At 46.9% G+C, this 18065-nt stretch overlaps 1 protein-coding gene across 2 annotated transcripts in view; it reads right to left on the bottom strand.

Annotated features, from left to right (window-relative positions):
* Positions 1-18065, bottom strand: part of SLC44A1 (solute carrier family 44 member 1) — an 889643-nt gene that overhangs the window by 482329 nt on the left and 389249 nt on the right. For both annotated transcript variants that reach the window (XM_069630839.1, XM_069630838.1), the window contains exon 4: positions 2320-2456. In XM_069630839.1, coding sequence (XP_069486940.1) covers positions 2320-2456 — 137 coding nt within the window. The remainder of the gene's footprint in view (positions 1-2319; positions 2457-18065) is intronic.

The following is an 18065-nucleotide window of genomic DNA, read 5'->3' on the forward strand; positions in this document are numbered from 1 at the left end:
TCATCTTGCATTTCTTCACACAAAATACATTTTGAACAGGTCACAATAAAGCCCACAAATGAAATAGTCTGCCTTGATTTTAAGGCTAATATCCATGCAAATATTCAGCATCATGGTTAGTTTGATTTGACAAATTCAAGATAATTTCAATAAGAATACTAAATGTTATTAAAGAAATCAATAATTTAAAGAACGCCTGAGATTGCAATTTGCGCTCAGGTCTTACAGCAAACTTCAGAGCCCCAACACTGGTAGTTCCCAAAGCATTTTTTTGTTGGTCACCTTACTTTCACGAACTGGATACCTGTCAAAATGTTCAAATACTTTCAGAGTTCATATTGGTTTCCTGATTGGGTAGTTTGATCTTATAGCAATCGTAAACCCTTATTCCAGCCTCAAAGAAACCAAAACGTGTATGGTGCACAGAACAGAACCGCGTCACCCTTGGTCCTGATTACAGAATGACCACTGAACAAAATATTTAAATAGCGTGACTTTCAAAGCTAAGCTTATTATGAAGGTGTCTGACTTGTTAATATATTTCTTGGATTATCTGTACTACCCCTGCAATAAGCCACTTCATGATGCACCAAACAATGGCCACCAAGAATGCTCTGCTTCTCAAAGAAATTGCCGCACAAGACAGAGGCCCCCTCACATGAGGGTTGCATGCGAGGGCAACAGATGGTACAGAATTCTGCACACAGGTGGCCAAAACCCTTATTCATCAAAGAAGGCCAGTTAGGTAGGGAAAGTGTGGAGAGTGGCCAAGGAGGGGGGAGTTATGGAGCATGTTGTCAAGTCAGGCTGTGATGCCACCAGCTTGGAAAGGCCATCCAGTCTGGAGTTGATGGGGAGACAGCTTGGAACTATTTGGCAGAGCAGCAGAAGAGGGTAGTCTTAACTAGGAACTGAAGCAAAGCAGAAAAAACAAATTTTCTGTCCATCAGGAAATGTAGGTGATGTCTGACAAACATCCACAAGACATACAACGGTGATTAATCTATTAAGCAAAATCTATCCAAATATTATTATACTTCTATACAATCTGGCCAACAGAAAGGCCAGCTCTAAACAGATGCGAAGTATGCTGCTGGTAAACGGCATTGAACTTCACACCCTAGATCACCATCACAGCAATTGTAGTTTTATACTCTGGTTTCTTTCATTAGGCAAGAGGAGGATGAAGGATCATCCTATAATGTTTTGCTAGAAAATCCTATTGAAAGGAATACTCTGCTTTAATTTGAAATCAGATAACCTCCACGGACATGCAATTTTGGATTTTCATGAAAATAAATCAGTGCTTCGTATAACAAGAAGGGCAAAAGACCTTTTCCTGGGTATGAGAGGACTGGGACCTGAAAATACACAATTATCCCAGTTTATATAATTTTGCAGCCCATAAAGTCTCAGTCTGGTGCAAAATTGATCAAATTCTTAATGATCTCAATGCTCACGTTAAGATCCAGGACAGATAGCATCAATGGGAAACTGGAGGACATCTTTTTGTTGATGCATCACTTCCTAAATGGATTAGTTTCTGCGATTTAATGGCTTATGATATATTGCATTTTCTATATGCATGCTACTCATTAGATATGCCGAGATGGAAGTTTCCTTTGCCCGTCTGACTCAGTAACATGGTGCGATTAAATTAGGATGGAGGCACAAGGCAGCGTCGGCCATCAGGATGGACCAAAGGCTATGATATGTACACAAAGTCAGCGTTCCTAGCATCTTGGTTGGCTGGCGCCAGTCTCCCAGGTACTAATTATTAAAGAACCCTGCAAAATCGAAACAGGATTTGAAGTGAAAAACAAGTTAAGATTATTGCAGTGGTGATTACTTAACAGCTGGGGCATGATTTGAACCTCACGAATTTCCAAGAGAATGAACATTCATTTTGTATAGTATAACAGGTTATTTTGCTTTCAGACCAATTTTAAATGCTTTGGCCATTTTTCTTGAATCTCTTTCTTCAATGTGCTATAATTCTCATTTATGGAAATGCTGAAATAAAGATACAAATTTGGAAAACATTGCTAAATTGCATAAATAAAAATATAACAAATTGCATCTCAACAGGCTCATGTATTTCAGGTAGACTAGGAGGAAAATGCATTAATAATCTGCAGTGAAATGGCGGTTTCTACAAAACGACTAAAATGCAAGAGCATAACCCATCCCCTCTATGACAGTCTGTTGGCTTGAGTCGCTGCTCCTGCCAGGATTTTGGCTATACAAGAGATCCCGATTTCACCACTGGTTGTAAAATACGGCCAATTTGGTAATAGATTCACTGTTTCTATGCCTCACCGTTAGTCTCAGCAAATTTCTGAACATCAGATAATGTTTTTAGCTCTTCTCTTGGGCATGCCGCAACACACAAAGCAACCGACTTGACCTTTCGATGTACCAGGTCCAAATTGCAAGGATCCAAAAAGAAGACATTTCTAGAAAAGTAAATATAGAATGAACGTTAAACAAAGCAGCCTGGTGGGCCACATGCACACTAGTGGTCTATACAAAGCTATAGCAACGTGCCAAGCCTACAACACCTGTAAGAGTGAACACTCACCAAGAAGTTGGACGCCTGAAATAAACTTAAGGCCATTCACAAAGGACTTATCCTCACCTCAAAAAGTGTTTGTACCACAGCATCTTGAGATTTAAATATAAAACCCATATCGTGAAGGCAATCTATGTTTGCATTGTTGTTACAAATGAAAATCAATAAAAACACTTAAAAAAAATAAAAATAAAACACATTTTGGAAATTTTTAATTATAAAACCAAGCTAGCGTCATTGTGCAACATACTATGGTATTTTTAGGATGAGGATAAGACGGTGTAAAACGCTCTCATGAAACCGATACATCTGGTCATGCATGGTGTATAAAAGACAGGGCAGGGCAACAAGTGAAAGGGGCAGTATGCAGGCAAATAACTGAAACAGGATGTTATCAACCCTAGGACATGGTTACTTTAATTGCCCAAGGTTTAAGAGGATGGTCAACACACTTACGAAAAAGTTTTAAAAAATGAACACAGAAAACCACTAATTTGAGACAACGAAGTCCAGTTCCTCGATGCCCGTTTGTTGGTCATAAGGATGCTAAAAGTGAAAAAGCTCTTAATATAAATCATGTTTTCTTGGAAGCAATCTCAGTCGGCAAAGGGTCTTTAGCGATGTATTTCAACATAATGTCTCATGCAGGGTTATCCACATTTCTGAGACTTTTTTGGCAGAGAATATTTTATGAAAATGCATTAAGAGCACTGGCACTACTATATCAAAATTAAATCCTAGCATGCAGGCAGGTATATAATGCTCCTCTGGCTAGCTACCCAGTTGTTAGGAGTGTTCCTAAAGAAGTAAAAAAAAAAACGGAAAGAAACACGTCAATTGATTTGTGGAGGTTTCACATCAACAGCTATTTTATACTACACTAGAGAAAGCGCATGCAGACATTCATGGGGGAAGGGGGTCGGTCCTTGTGGAAACAGTAAATGCAAAATACAGCAAAAAGACACAGCAGCAACAGTGCAGCACTTCACTCCCTCCTGACCCGTATCCTCCTCTACTTGCCCGCATTCCTCTTGGCTATGCTGCAGCTTGGTCCCATTATCCAAGGCAGTACAGGGCCATGGCAGTTTCATCCCATGTTATGTCTCCTCCTTTTTCTATATTATTTGCAAGCTATTTGCCACACACTCTCCATCCCACTCTTGATTGGGCCAGAGTCACCATAACCGGCATACTCTCCATCATTCTGCTTACAATCAACCTGAGTCCCGACCATCACACCATCTTCCCTACCATGCTCATCCTCCCACACAGCTGAATATACCCATCAAATCCTTAAATGAGTATTGAGGGTGTGGCTGGAGACAGGACTCCTTCACATACTCAATGGGAAGTTCCGTCACAAGTGAGCATATCAAGGCAAAATGTGCAAATGCCAGTCACTAAATAAACATTTGCCTTGCAGAAAATTAATAATCAGAATAAACCGTGAGTGGAGATTTTCCTAGAACATTGCTGGCAAAGTATAAAAGTTCCACACCTTTTGAACCCAAGACTCATTCTTGAAATAGTCCTCACAGAGCAAAATAAAAAGTATGAGTTATTTCACATCATTTTGATTACAATTTCAAGTGTTCTAGTGCAAACGTGCTTTGGTCTGTAAAGCGGACAATCTTGATTCGAATTTCCTCTCGGCTGGTCATTGTTGGGGCCCTGTTGGGGTGCCTCACATGGTCCCAGACCAAAGCTCTGCAGTAAAGACACTGACAACTAGCTTGGTTGCAGCTCGACAACTAGAGGCCACTCCCATGCACCTCACTTTTTATTAAAACTGCGTCATCATGCCATCAGTATCATCACACTTATATCATGACATAGTAACATCCCTAACAAAACTTCAACAAATGCAAAATATCATAACTGTTCATTAATCAAAGTACGCAATGATTAAATCTGGTTGGCAGGGGTTCGTCCCTCTTCAGTGGTCAGAGTAAGCCCTAAACCTACTCTTGAAGTTGCCTAGAACTACCATCAATCGAACCAGGGCCACCGCTGCTGGATATTCTTCCTGTTCCGAATCATGATCTAAGCCACAGTGATCCAGGTGCATCTTCTTGAATCAGCTGTAGTTTCAGCGACACTTGAACGACCGTCACAGTTCATTATCCTGGACTCGTTTTTGTCCTGGTAACAGTCCACAGGTGTGGCTCAAAAGGGAGGGATAGCTGGTGGTTACTTCTTCTTGATTGTATGAGGCCCATCTCCTGGAATCTAGGTGTACAGCAGTTTCCTCTTAATGGATTAATTCTTGTTCCCTTGCATCTGCCTTACCCGCAAACAATCCAGGACCACGCTTGAAGAGTGCACAAGAATTGTAGACCTCCTTTCCCTCCCATGAAAAGCTGTAGCTTGTGCAACATCTGATCTGCCACCAGAAATGTGCAGAGCCTCCTCATGTGTAAAGCAAGGTCTTGTTCAGAATCCTCATGAAATGTTTACCATTCACACAGGCTCGAGGCCACCAGGGTGTAGTTTTGTAGTGAATGGAAACAAATCTCAAAAGACCCGAAAGGCATTATCCTGGAAGATCGGACCATTGCGCAAGTGCACCAATGCCTGGATTGCACGAGTAGTAGAGTTCATTTAACACAGCAATCACAGCAGAGGCGACAGGTAAGAGAACTCATCTACGACCACCAGAAAGTGTTGATCATTTAATACTGTACCAAAACGCATGGGGACAGCTTGCCGAAGTTCAGTTCTCCTCAGGAAGCATTCAAAGGGGATATGGGGAAGAGGGCATTTATGTTGCCTGTGGCCTGACACCAGACATCAGCCCTTTTGTTTCTCGGAGGATGGAAATTACATTCACCCTGCAGTGGGGATTAGTCTCAACTGCCCCTCAGTGGCCATCTGGTGCCAACTTCATTATCTGATCAATCGAGGTTTCCGCCATAATAATTAATGATCCTCTGAGAAGCAGACTATCCACAGACACCTATAATTTATACAAGGCATGCCACCAAAGACAGCTTTGCTAGATCTAGTCTGTGGCCAGGCTTAGATCAAACGTCCTTCCAATTTGAATTGTTTCACCTTAGGATCACCTCATAGCTGTGCAAATGATGGAACCACTTCAAAATATGCCTCGCCCACCGGCCAGAATTTCGGTCTGATCACTCTAACGGTGTATCCATAAACAGGTGTAAATATTTTCATCCCAATAACAGTGATGTAAAGGTTCTGCAAAGTTGGACAAGTCAAAGACGAACCTAACAAAAGAAGTTGACCATTCCCAGAAAACTTCTCACATTCTATGGTAAATTGGTGGGTCCATCACCTTGACATCCACAACCTTGTAGGTGTTTGGTGAAAGGCCAGTGTCCCGAATTACCTAGATGAAAAACTCAACCTTCCATTTTAGAGAGGGCAAAGGCATTTATTCACTTAAATGTCAGGATGGAAAAAGGCCCAACTTGCCCTATGCTAAAGGGGGATTTCCCTACCTAAATAAAACTAAGGAAAGTCTAAGCCAAAGAGTTCAATTAAAGATTATGTGTCCAAAACCTATGCTTGCCCTCACAATTAATCTATGCAATGTGTAGGGATGTGAGCAACCAAAAGAAACGGTGTCCAGCAAAGGTCTGAGTTTCTTCCAGCTTGCAGTTTCTTTTCAGCTCCCTTCTCCAAGTATAAAACATTTCCAAGAAAAGTCTCAAAGTTACCTTGAAGTGCAGGATGATACAGTTTCAGCAATACCCTGGATTCCCTTCCCCAAGTTTCAAACACAGTTCCAAACATAAAAGCACCTTGAAGGAGGGCGGGCCTAGACTGCCAGCGATGGTCGCTCTTTTAATGGCCTCTGTGGGAAGCCTTTAGCAATGCCCAATCTTTTCATGTTACGGTGAAACTCAAACCAAATGCCTGCCGCAGCGTTCAGAGGGTCTGCACTGCTGCTGAGAGTGGATATAGGTGGCTGCGGAGTGACGCTAGACCGGAGTGAGAGGAAGAGGCCCCGCAGACCCAGCACCGCAATATTTCAAAGATGGCAGACGGACCTGGAAGGGCTCCTGACGGCGTTCGCAGAAGACCAGAAGCGGGGGACCGCAACAATGTAGTGCTGCAGAGGTGCCTGAATTGTCCGGCAGTCCGCCTGCGGACCGGGAATCCCTCCGTGCCCGACGGAGCGAGCAGGAGGTAGGATTCAGCCAACGCATATTATCCGTTGGGGTGCCCGAGGACCCAGACATTACAGAGCGGCCCGGAGCCTCGACTGGCGCTGTGGTGGAGAGCGTGGCGGCCAGACTTCCTGAAGGTGGCGGTGAACTCCTGCAGCCACCCCCCATCCATCTCAGTGAGCGGGGGGGCCAACCTCGAGCAGGGTCTCCATCCCGGCTCGTGGTTGCCGCCGCACCCATCAGGCCCCCGGATCTCTACTGTGCAGGCTGGAAGACATCTACTTTGAAGCCCGCATTCCACTCACTTTCTGTGGTGCCCCAACCAACGTCCGATCACTGCTTCTCCCCCGCCTCTGCGTGGGGCCCCGGCGCTTCGGCTGCAAGCTCCGGTAGCCTCATGCTGAACTGACAGCATCCAGGGGGTAAGATCTGCAGGCCCCAAGCGGGCCGCAAGCACTCAGCACCGACACCTGCTTCATCAGCCTTGGGGGAGCCGAGCCCCATAAGACACGCTGATCGCCTTGGACCCCCTGCAGTGAAGAAGGGGGGGACCGATCTCTGGCAGTGGCTCGTCCTCAGCCTTGGAACACCACTGCAGCGTAGCCCAAACCCTTCAATGCCCCTTGGGGCTTTTAACCCAGTACAAAGCAGGACGCTGAGGGAGATACGAAGTTCGAATCGCAAACAATTGCGTACATTTAAATGGATGATTAACCTAAATGAAATAAATCTTGTACAAAATCCGACATATCGGGGCTTCAACTTGTCGAACAATGCTTCATTGACGAAACGGCAATTTTCTCTTACTGAAAATGTTGTGCCCTTAATGGGACAAATGAAACTTGTTACAAATATTGTACATTTTCTTTAATACATTTGCTTGAATTCTATTCTAAGAAAGTAGAAGCAGTCATCCTTTACGGATTAGATCTATGCCTTGTTGAAATCGATACGTATTTAAACAAACTGCAAAGCAAAATTTGGAAATCCACGCTTGGGCTTTCTCATTATTTGCCTTATGCAATCCTGAGGCTTGAACTTGGGCTCAATTCTTTGACCTCCCGATTTTATTGGAGACGGCTATCCAACTTTACGAAAATGATTTTTCCTCCATCAAATTCCCTCGATGAGGATTTGACAACAATGCTTGCTAATGGTCAGTCTGTGTCTATCTTTCAATTCAAACAATGCATGCTTAAATTACTAGACAAGATTAATATGCAGCCTGGGGATCTCAAATGGCAGTTGGGGCTTGCTAAAAAAAGAAATGTTTTAAATGATTGGGCTGCCAGCCCGGACCCAATTTCTTCTTATAGTTCCTTTTCAGAATATGTGAAATTTAGACATAAGCAAAATCCTGGTCTCCCATATTTGACTTTATTTCCATGTAATGAATCTCGTAACATCTATATGAGATTCCGCTTGGATTTACTGCACACAAAGACACGGACGAAACATTGGTTTAACAATGAAAATCTGAGTTGTGATATGACATGTCGATTTTGTAGTGATGCCAATGAAACTATTAAAACATTTCTTCCTCTTCTGTCCACACTGAGGAAATCGGACTGCATATGTTGAATGATTGAGAATGCAAACACTGTTTTAGCTAGAAATTTCATATGGATTGGATGCATGTGGGGCAAGAGTAATGCTATTATTTTAGCAACTGTGCACTTTGTACGATATATTGAAGCAGAATCAGAGGTTCGGAGGGAATGAACTGAATCCCGAACTAATTACCCGATTATCGTCTCAAACAATATTGTCACAAAAGGATTCCACATTTTGAGGTGAAGATTGTAGAATGGGGAAGGCCAGATGTTTTTCATTACCAGACATTCAGTCTAATGCTATGCTAAGAATGTTGTTCATCTCATTTGCTTCAATGGTGATCGACTATGTATTTTAGTTATCATTTGTTCATAGCTCAGTGAAGGAGAAAAGGTTGTTTAGATTTTTTATGTAGAAAATTGTTGTTTTCGTTTTTTATAGGTGAACGGAAGTGTTGTGTTTAAATAGGTATTATGTTAATTTTTTGGTTGGTTTATCTGATTTTGTAACAATTTGTAAAGGTGCCTATGCACCAAAAAAATAATTACAATAAAAATGTTTTAAAAAAGAATTAAAATGGAGGAGTGTTCATCACGGGGATACCCTCCCCCGGCTCCGGACCACACAGGAGCCCATCTCCGTTACCTGGGGCGCCCCCTCCACCCCTGGTGCAATACTTGGCCTGCCGGCCTCTTCAATGGCGGCAGGGGGAACCCGCCAGTCCTTGGGGCTAGGTCCCCACAGGCTTCACACAGTATTTTTAGACGGATTGAAGCCGGAGCATAGGTCAGGCCCCTCTGCATACAAAAAAGGGGGCTGATCCGTCCTAACTAGCCCTTCGCCCTTGCCTTGGTGTCCACAAAGCTTCCCCATTCGAGCTTACAGCGGCAATTATGTCTAAGCAGTCTAAACTTACTAAACATTCGGATATATTGCCACAATGCTGCTGTCAGCAGACAAGGGAAAGAAGCCCCCTCCACCCCCCAAACTCGCACCTCAGAAAGCTCTGGATGATAGGGGATGTCGGGCTACTAAAGAGGATATTCAAGCCTTTATGGTGGACATCAAGGCAGAATTCAGGATGGGCGTGGCTTGCTTGCGAACGATGAGGACGTGAGCTCCGACCGCTCCTGCAAGCGCCGACTATAACCTGTACAAATATTCTGTTTTTCGTGCTGGAGAACCCAATGGAAGGCACTTGCCAACTCCATAGAGCATGGAGCTCCTGCAGACCAAGTTAGCCGTAACTACTCTGCTAGCTGCCTAAGAAACAGAGATAGTTGCTGAGCCCCTGTGTTTCATCCGTGCAGGCACCAAAATGCCAGACGGCAACTGAACGTAGTGACCAGGCAGCCACTCGGTGTGGCCTTGCCGGCACTGCGGATTCCTGCTGCAGCGGCGTAGTTGGATGCTGTCAAATACATCCTGAGTGCATAGACAAAAGCTGGTGAATACATCCTGAATCCGGATCTGCGCGGGCGACTAAACTGCATGCCAACGTATCCCACGATACCTGGTGCTGGCCCCTGGCACTGACGAACTCGGGAGACACCGACCCGACGAGGAGCGACTGTCGGAGGAGGTGAAGGTGGCCACCTATAACGCCAACGACCTCCGCTAATGAGACGAGTGGCGGCACTGAAGCGATGATAAGCGGCGCAGGCTGCTCCTTCAGCCGCTCGAGCTAACGCACCATGCTGGCCCCGGGCGACATGTGAGGTGCCTGGGCCCCGCTGGGAGAAGCACTGTGCAACTGGAAAGGACCGAGGCGGAACGCAGCATACAGGAGGTTGGCTGGGTGTGCGGCTCCCGCTGAGGACCTCCGGTCCTGCAATTACGCGACCGACCGAGTATTTGCGATGAACAGCGGGATGGCCTGTGCTTCCGCCACGGACACCCAAGGTTGTCGTGCACCGGCCCAAACAACTGCACCACACTCAAAACACGCCTGCCTGGATCCGACCCAGCAATACATCTGACCCGGAGCGTGTCCCCGGTGGGGGTCGCCTCCAGCGGGGACCACCACCGCGTGCCTGCCACCCGCATGATGTGGGGGAAGCAGGTTGTGAGCCTACTGGATGGTACGAACATGGCACAGACGCCCAAGGCACGCCACAAGTGCTTCCTCTTACGAGACTCCCCGGACAAATAATTGCCATACTGCATGAAAACAACTTGTAAGCATGTCACTGAATCCGAGGGCTTTGCTGAGACACACACTCTTAAGGCAAAGTGACAAGAGAATTTCGATGTGGTGGCTCATTCCTTCCCCATTGGATGCATGAGAGTGTTGACTGTTGGTGAAACGAGCTGTTCACTGAATCCGATCGTAAGTACTGGAGTGCTGGGCGAGAGATAGGTTGCGACTGGATCAAGGCTGGGCTTTCCAAACTATGCCTGTAATATGTTCTGTGCCCAAAATCCTTCCGAAAACTGACCTACTAAAAGACTGTTGAGTGTGGGAATCGAGAGGTCTGGGGGCAGGCGATACACAGCTTCACAAAGGCACCGACCCCTCTATGCCCAAAACATAATGGCAATGGACCAGAGGAGGGGCCGTGGGTCCACGGCCGGTGGCCTGATGCAGTGAACATCAACATCCGAAGGGCATTGCAATAAGACCACTAGAGCAGGACTTCCGAGCCCCCACCACCTCTGGCTTGCGACACCTGATACTGAAGGGGAATTTACCTGGTACCCATAGCAGTGCTACGCCAATTTTTAGGGCCTCAAAGGGGGGTGGAACTGGAAACGGTGTTACGCTCACCTGGTTCCCACGGGGGCGTCGACCGGAACTGGGCCGCTGTTTCCACCAGCGTGACGTGTAGCGCCGAGATGACTGACTGGACTGGCCCGCTCTGCCTAGTTTGTCTGGCTCGCAGGAATATTCTTCTGCAAAGGACAAGAGTAATTAACCACCCGTGGAATTGAGTGTCAACCCACCTTCCCCACTACCGTTGTCTTCCCACAGATCACTCTTGATGTCCCCTCCTTAGTCTCACCTGATGGTTTGGAAGGATGAGCTCGCCATCCTGCGTCGACCGCAGGGGCGCGTTGATGACCAGTTTCTTCACTGGCGTAGAGGAATTGGTGAGTTCCAGTATTGACTCTAAAGTCCAATTGTTCATAAGAGTTCAAATGTCTGATCTTCACTCTGTCCGATTCCTTGCAGGTTGCCGATTAATCCACTCGAAGATTTCCAAATGGCAATTGGTAAGATTCAGGTAAGTCTATTGTGGTTTTCCCCTTAGGGGCTGGGGTACGGCGATGAAGCAGAGTTAACTGCGCTGACCCGAGATGAGGTGAGTACCCCCCGTGGTAAATCAGGTAAGTCCTTGGGGGTAGCTTGTATAGCCTTAGAGAGTCCCCTTGCTCACCTTGCTGTCTTTGTCTCCTTAGGTGTCGGAGGGTGGCCGCGAGATGGAGAGAGCGTGATGGAATGCCGAAGTACCGCCAAGCTGGTGAGTTCAGCGCGGCGCCGTAGGAATGCGAAGCGATGCTTCAAAGACTTCTGTCTTTCAGCTCCGTGGCGAAATGGATCAGGATTCAGGTAAGGATTAAAGTTAAAACTCCTGTTCTAACCTTTATCCTTCTTTTCTTCTTGTTTCAGGAGTCCCAGGACTGAAGCGGGCATGGCTGAAGACTGGAGCTGCTGAAAACACGGTGAGCGTTACGCTGCAGCAAGCAGAATAACGCGAAGCACGTGTGGCTGTCCGGGCGTGGTTTAAATAGCCTTGGAATCCAGGTAAGTATTCTTCCACAGCCCCACCCAAGTAACAAAATAGTCCCTTCAGTAAAATAGTCCCTCCTAAGCCTCATTTGGCTTGAGTCTTCATGCAGCATGGTCTGCCTCAGGTGAGTATGCAGCATGGTCTGCTTCAGGTAAGTTATCAATAATGAGCCTGGCGCCCATGGCGCCAGGACTGACTATCTTTATGAGCCTGGCGCCATAGGTGCCAGGACTGCACCCAAACAGCCCCTAACTGGGGCTTTTGGGCATGCTCCAAGTGGCATGATGCCTGCTTCCGGGGCTGCTTGGCCTGGTCTGGTCTTCCGGGGGCAGGCATCATGACAGCCGGTCAGAAAAGTTGACATTGTGAAACGAGCCAAATACTGGGTGCTGGCGGTGGAGTTGGTGGTCTGCAATCACAGTGTACAAATGCACTAGCTGGGTATACCTGAAACTGTTGAACTGGTGGGCTACAACTCTGAACTGATACACAACCAGACAAGGTATTGAATATGACACAACCAGACAAGGTATTGAATATGACAAAGACCTAACCCTACATCAATAGAACCCGAGATCCAACAAGCTGCACAATGGGCAAGATAAACAATGGAAAACATCCACATAGAGTAGCATGGATCACTATGCGATCACCAATACTCCGGTATTGGCAGGCCAAACGGTACGACCGTATTCCCCCATTGGTGAAGAAACCCTCTCGCTACGGGACGCGATGGCCGCTATAGCCAGCTCTCGCCATGGAGATCAAGATGGACAGCATTGCAGCGGATGTCTCCTTTCTATGTCATGACCTCCAAAAGCTCACCTCCCGCACAAGAGAGGCGGAACACTGCACCTCTGGAGCGGAGGACAACATTAGAGGCATCAACCAGCAGCTACCACAAGCCTTGAACCGCCTGAAAACCCTAGAATCCCGTGTGCATGAGGGAGAGGGAATATCGCGCTGCAACGGACTCCTGGAGGGAGAAGGGCCCAGCATGGAACTATTTTTAGAACAATGGCTAGTGGACATCTTTGCGCCTCACTCCTTCTCCAAATTCTTTTCAGTGGAAAGAGCCCACAGGATGCCCTTGGGTAGACCAACTCCAGGCGCACCACCCAGAACTGTAATTGCTCAATTGCTGAACTACCGGGACAGTGGTGCGCTTCTTCAAATGTCCCGCACAAAAGGTACATTACCCACAAGGGGTCCCGAATTGCATTTTTTCCTGACTACACCCAGGAGGTGCAACGAGCAAGACAATCATTTGAACCACTCAAAAGGCAACAAGCCCTCATGAATGTGAAATATGGGCTGCTGTTCCCAGCACAACTCAAAGTTTATCACAAGGAGATCACAGTGCACTTTACCGATCCACAAGAGGCCTGGAAATGGGCAGAGGCACACATCGAAGGCGACTGAACTGCGAGACCAACAAGAAAGGGAGGCAGATCCTGGCCCAGACCAGACCGACCCCCCCCTGGGAGAAACCCAGAGGCCCATGGGCTAGACGCCCCAAAACTTGCAGCAGACCGAGATGAACGATTAACCTGCTACGATCCCCGCTATGACATGGCGGATGACCACAGTGCAATCAATGGAGTAAAGTTTCTTGGACTCACTTCTTTGTGGTATGATACCAAACTAGCACGGAAACCTCAAACAAACGGCGCAAATGCAGAGCTTGGAGACGAGTCCCTCCCCATCTGCTCCCACCCCTTTCCTTTCCCCTTCACTTTCTCATTTCACTCCCTTCCCCGTTCCCTCACTGCTTTCTTTCTGCCCTCATCTGCTCTTCTATAACTGCCTGACTGTCCTTATCTACAGGCAGCAACTCTAGAGTATTAATTGTTGGTGTTTTATATCTAGATTGACACTCTAATTCGTATTCACTGTTTGTTAGCTGTCTAGTTAGAAGCGAGGGTCCGAGGGGAGAATTGCTCCCAGTGGGTGTTATTGATGTTATAATTCCAGTTGGAAGCGAGTAGACGGCCGTCTTCCGACTAAAGTTCGGGCGACAGATGCTTCGAGTTCGAACAGAGTATGGGGCGGGGAAAGTTTATGTTTTAAGTTTTGGAATGCGTGTTGTAAGACGGGAAGGTTAGAGGAACTTGCAGAGACATACACACACTAACAAAACCGAACAATTACACCTTCATCATAACTCTGCACCGACGGATAAATACAACACATTATACGTACCCTGTAAGATTTGACCGTTGCTCGTGCCTACAACCAATCGGGCCCTAAAGCTCCTAACTCGGGACGTCAATGGGTTGGGTAACGGTCTGAAAAGGAGAATGGTGCTGCAATTCCTAAACAGACATACCCCTGATGTAATCCTAACTAAAACCTATCTGGCGGGCACAAACAACACCCTCTTCAAACGCACCAACTATCGCACAGCATTGCAGGCAGGCATCACTAAAGGGGTGCTTTTATTAGTGCACAAGAGGCTCCCTTTCAACTTATTGAAGTTAACAAGACACTGGAGGAAGGTTCATATAAGTCACAGGCACACTGTGGGATACAACAATCTCCCTGCTGGCGATCTACTCTCCACCTACATTGCTAGCCACACTAATACACGACATATGTCCGATACTAATCAATGACACGGTGGAAATCCTAATCATGGGGGGAGATTTCAGCGAGGTTGTTGATGCGACACTGGATCGCACACACATACGCAATGGAGACCCCAATACTCGCACCAAACCTGACACATTTGTTGAAGCGTTCGGACTCCGGGATGGGGAGATCGACACCCGGCAAAAAGAGAATACTCGTACCACTCCGGAACACACGCTTCACTGTCACTATTAGATAATGTTTTTCTGCTGACTCCTGTAATACATGCAGCAACTCATTCAGAGTTTCTCCCGAGAGGCATCTCCGACCACTCTTCCCCTCTTCATGACTATCGAAACCTCAAAATCAATGCCTCCACCGGTGTGGCGACTGAACAGCTATTAGCTAGGCTCTACAGAACTAATTGAACGCATGCAGGCTACTACCAAAACATATTTCGAACTAAATGAAGGGTCAGTGGACAACCCATTGACACTCTGGGAAGCTTACAAACCGGTACTCCGGGGAGAGATCATCTCCTGGAATGCAGCACAAAAGAAAGCACACCTAAAGTCGTTAGAGGAGGCAGAGGCAAATGTTAAGCAGGTGGAGGTGGCCCATCTTGCCCGAGATCAGCCGAACACACACAGAGCCTTGGTCCTGTTCCAAAAACAATTGCAAAATGTAGCATTAGACAACGCGAAGCAGGCCCATAACGCGATACATGTTAAAATGTATGAAACTGGAGACAGGGCAGGGAAGATGTTAGCATGGTTGGAGCGTCAAGACAAGAGCCACAGTCAGCTAAGAATGATTAACTTGGATGATGCTGATCCGCTTATAACCGACGCAGATATTGCAGAAGGATTTGCAAGATACTAGGAGACACTGTACCAAGCCCCTAATATCCCTCCTGCGTCCTCTATAATGGACGAGGTTACTCTCCCCACCCGGTGCGATGAACAAAATGCCATTTTAGAGGCAGAAATCACAAAGGAAGTGCTAGCAGCCATGTCGCAGCTCCAAATCGGGGAAAACACCAGGTCCAAATGGCTTCCCTTTTGAGACCTGGAAGAAGATGGGCGGTAACGAAGTGGCCCCACATCTTCTCAATATGTATCACCAGGCCAAGGTTCTGGGCAGTTTTCCAGCAGACCTCAGAAAAGCCACTTTAATAGTGATACCCAAGGAGGACAAACCACCGGACCAATGCAGTTAGTACAGACCGATTTCCCTTATTAACAGCAAGGCAGAAATCCTGGCCAAAATATTAGTGATGCCTTGGCATAGGTTCATATCATCCCTGATTCACCCAGACCAATGTGGCTTTATGCCCGGCAGGTCCACGAGAATGAACATACACAGACTACATCTAGCGCTAGAACGTGCCCAGACCCTAAAGGATCCACTAGCTTTACTCACAATTGATTTCAAAAAGGCGTTCGACTCCATATATTGGGAAGAACTATGGGAGATTATGCGCAGGATGGGGTTAGGTGAACACTTTCTGAGCTGGGTTCAACTGCTCTATAGTCTCCCAATGGCAGAAGTTAAGGTCAATGGCTGGCTTTCGCGGGCCTTTGCCCTGGGGAAAGGAACGCAACAGGGCTGCCCCCTATGTGCACTCCTATTTGCTTTGGCAATTGAGCCATTGGCTGTGCTGCTGAGGGATAAACAGACATGGAGAGGTTTCCCCAAGTCCATCTTGGTGGGAGGACAACGTCTCCCTCTATGCAGATGACCTGCTGATATATCTAAAAAACCTGGAGGTGGCGAGCCCGGTAGTGACACAATTGCTGGAACAATATGGAGCCTTCAGTGGACTGAAGGTAAACTGGACTAAATCAATCCTGTTCCCGGTTCATGAATTAGAGGATGAGATCCCAATGTCCTGTCCCTAAAAGGTGGTAAAAGATCATTTCCGATATTTGGGTATCTGAGTCACGAATGATCTCAGTAAATACATGCCTGACAATCTAAAACCCATAGCAGAGATTCGCGAGAGATTTGCAGCACTGGATGTCCCTGCCCCCGACACTCCTAGGAAGGCCTGTTCTATTTAAGATGCTAGCACTCCCGAGATTTCTGTATGTCTTACAAAATGCTCCACTATACATACTAACGAAAACATTCTAGAAAATAGATAGTACACTCAGGAAACTTTTATGGGGTGGAGGGCAACCGAGAATTGTACTTCCTACACTGCAAAGATCTATATGGGAAGGTGGTATTGGTCTGCCCCGGCTACAGAGGTACTATTGGGCTAGCCAGATGTCGGTAGTCAATGACGCACTGCATGCTGACAACACTACCACACGTCAGGGCATCACCCGACATAAAATTGTACCAAAACTGCCCACGCCACCCCACGAACGATGCTATCACAATCACCTCATATCTGGGCAGAGATACATGCTCTCATAGGTTGGGAGAAGAAAGTTACATCACTGCAGCCATTGTGGGAGAATGGGAACATATCCGAGGTGAATAAGCTGCCCAAGTGGCCAATCTGGGTAGCGTGTGGTATAGATAAAGTAGGAGATGTGATAGAGGGGAATATTAAAACCGTTGAAGACTTAATATTGATGTTTAATCTCCCAATAACAGAGGGGTATCACTATACACAGCTTCGACATGCATTACAGCAGCACTTACCAGCCCTAGCCAATATGCCTGACTGTACTCCTATAGAATTTAACAGTCATTGAACGAATTGATACTATAGTCACCAGGGTATGGTGCCATCACCTCCTTTGCCACACCAGAACTGTAAAGCCTGAAGACAAAATGGGAGAGGGAGGCGGGAGATATCATGGCAGAAGACTGGATTAAGATCCTAATGTACCCACGGGAAACCGCCATCTCCACTAGGCTGCGGTTGGTGCAATTAAAGATACTACAGAGAACCTACTACCCGAGAGTGGCTCTGTATCGCTGAGGCAAGGTGGCAGAACCCAACGGTTTGCGCTGCCGCAATGTAGAAGGAACATTTTTCCAAATATTGTGCGAATGCCCGCATATACGTTTATTTTGGCAGCAATGCTGTGATGTGCTGTCAAACCCACGGTGGACACTGGGTCCCGGGGCGGTGAAGGCTGGGTGACAACTCCTGGAGCTGCTCGGGCTCGGCTTGGTGGAGCTTAACTCTTTCGCCCCTCAGAGAGATATGAGCAGCACTGGCAAGACTTCAACACCGAAACAGGGAACTACGAATATGAGCGGCGGGCTTCCCACGGCCCATGCCCATTTCCAGGGGACATGTCATCGAAGAGTCCTTGGAAAGAATCACAGATTGCATCCCCTGCCCCAGCCCGGTTGGCTGAGGGTACAGGGTTGGCCCAGTTGGCCAGGGGAGGTGCCGATTTCAAATTCTCGGCCCCCCGAACGGTTAAAGTTCCAGCCTCCCGTTGGAGGGTGAGGTTAAAACTCCAATTGCAGGGTGGCACCCAGTCAATAATACCCCGGAATGCTGATTAATCCTCAGATGCCCCCATCCCCCTG

This window comes from Ambystoma mexicanum, chromosome 6q (assembly GCF_040938575.1).
Source record: "Ambystoma mexicanum isolate Mex_15411 chromosome 6q, UKY_AmexF1_1, whole genome shotgun sequence".
Lineage (NCBI taxonomy): Eukaryota > Metazoa > Chordata > Amphibia > Caudata > Ambystomatidae > Ambystoma > Ambystoma mexicanum.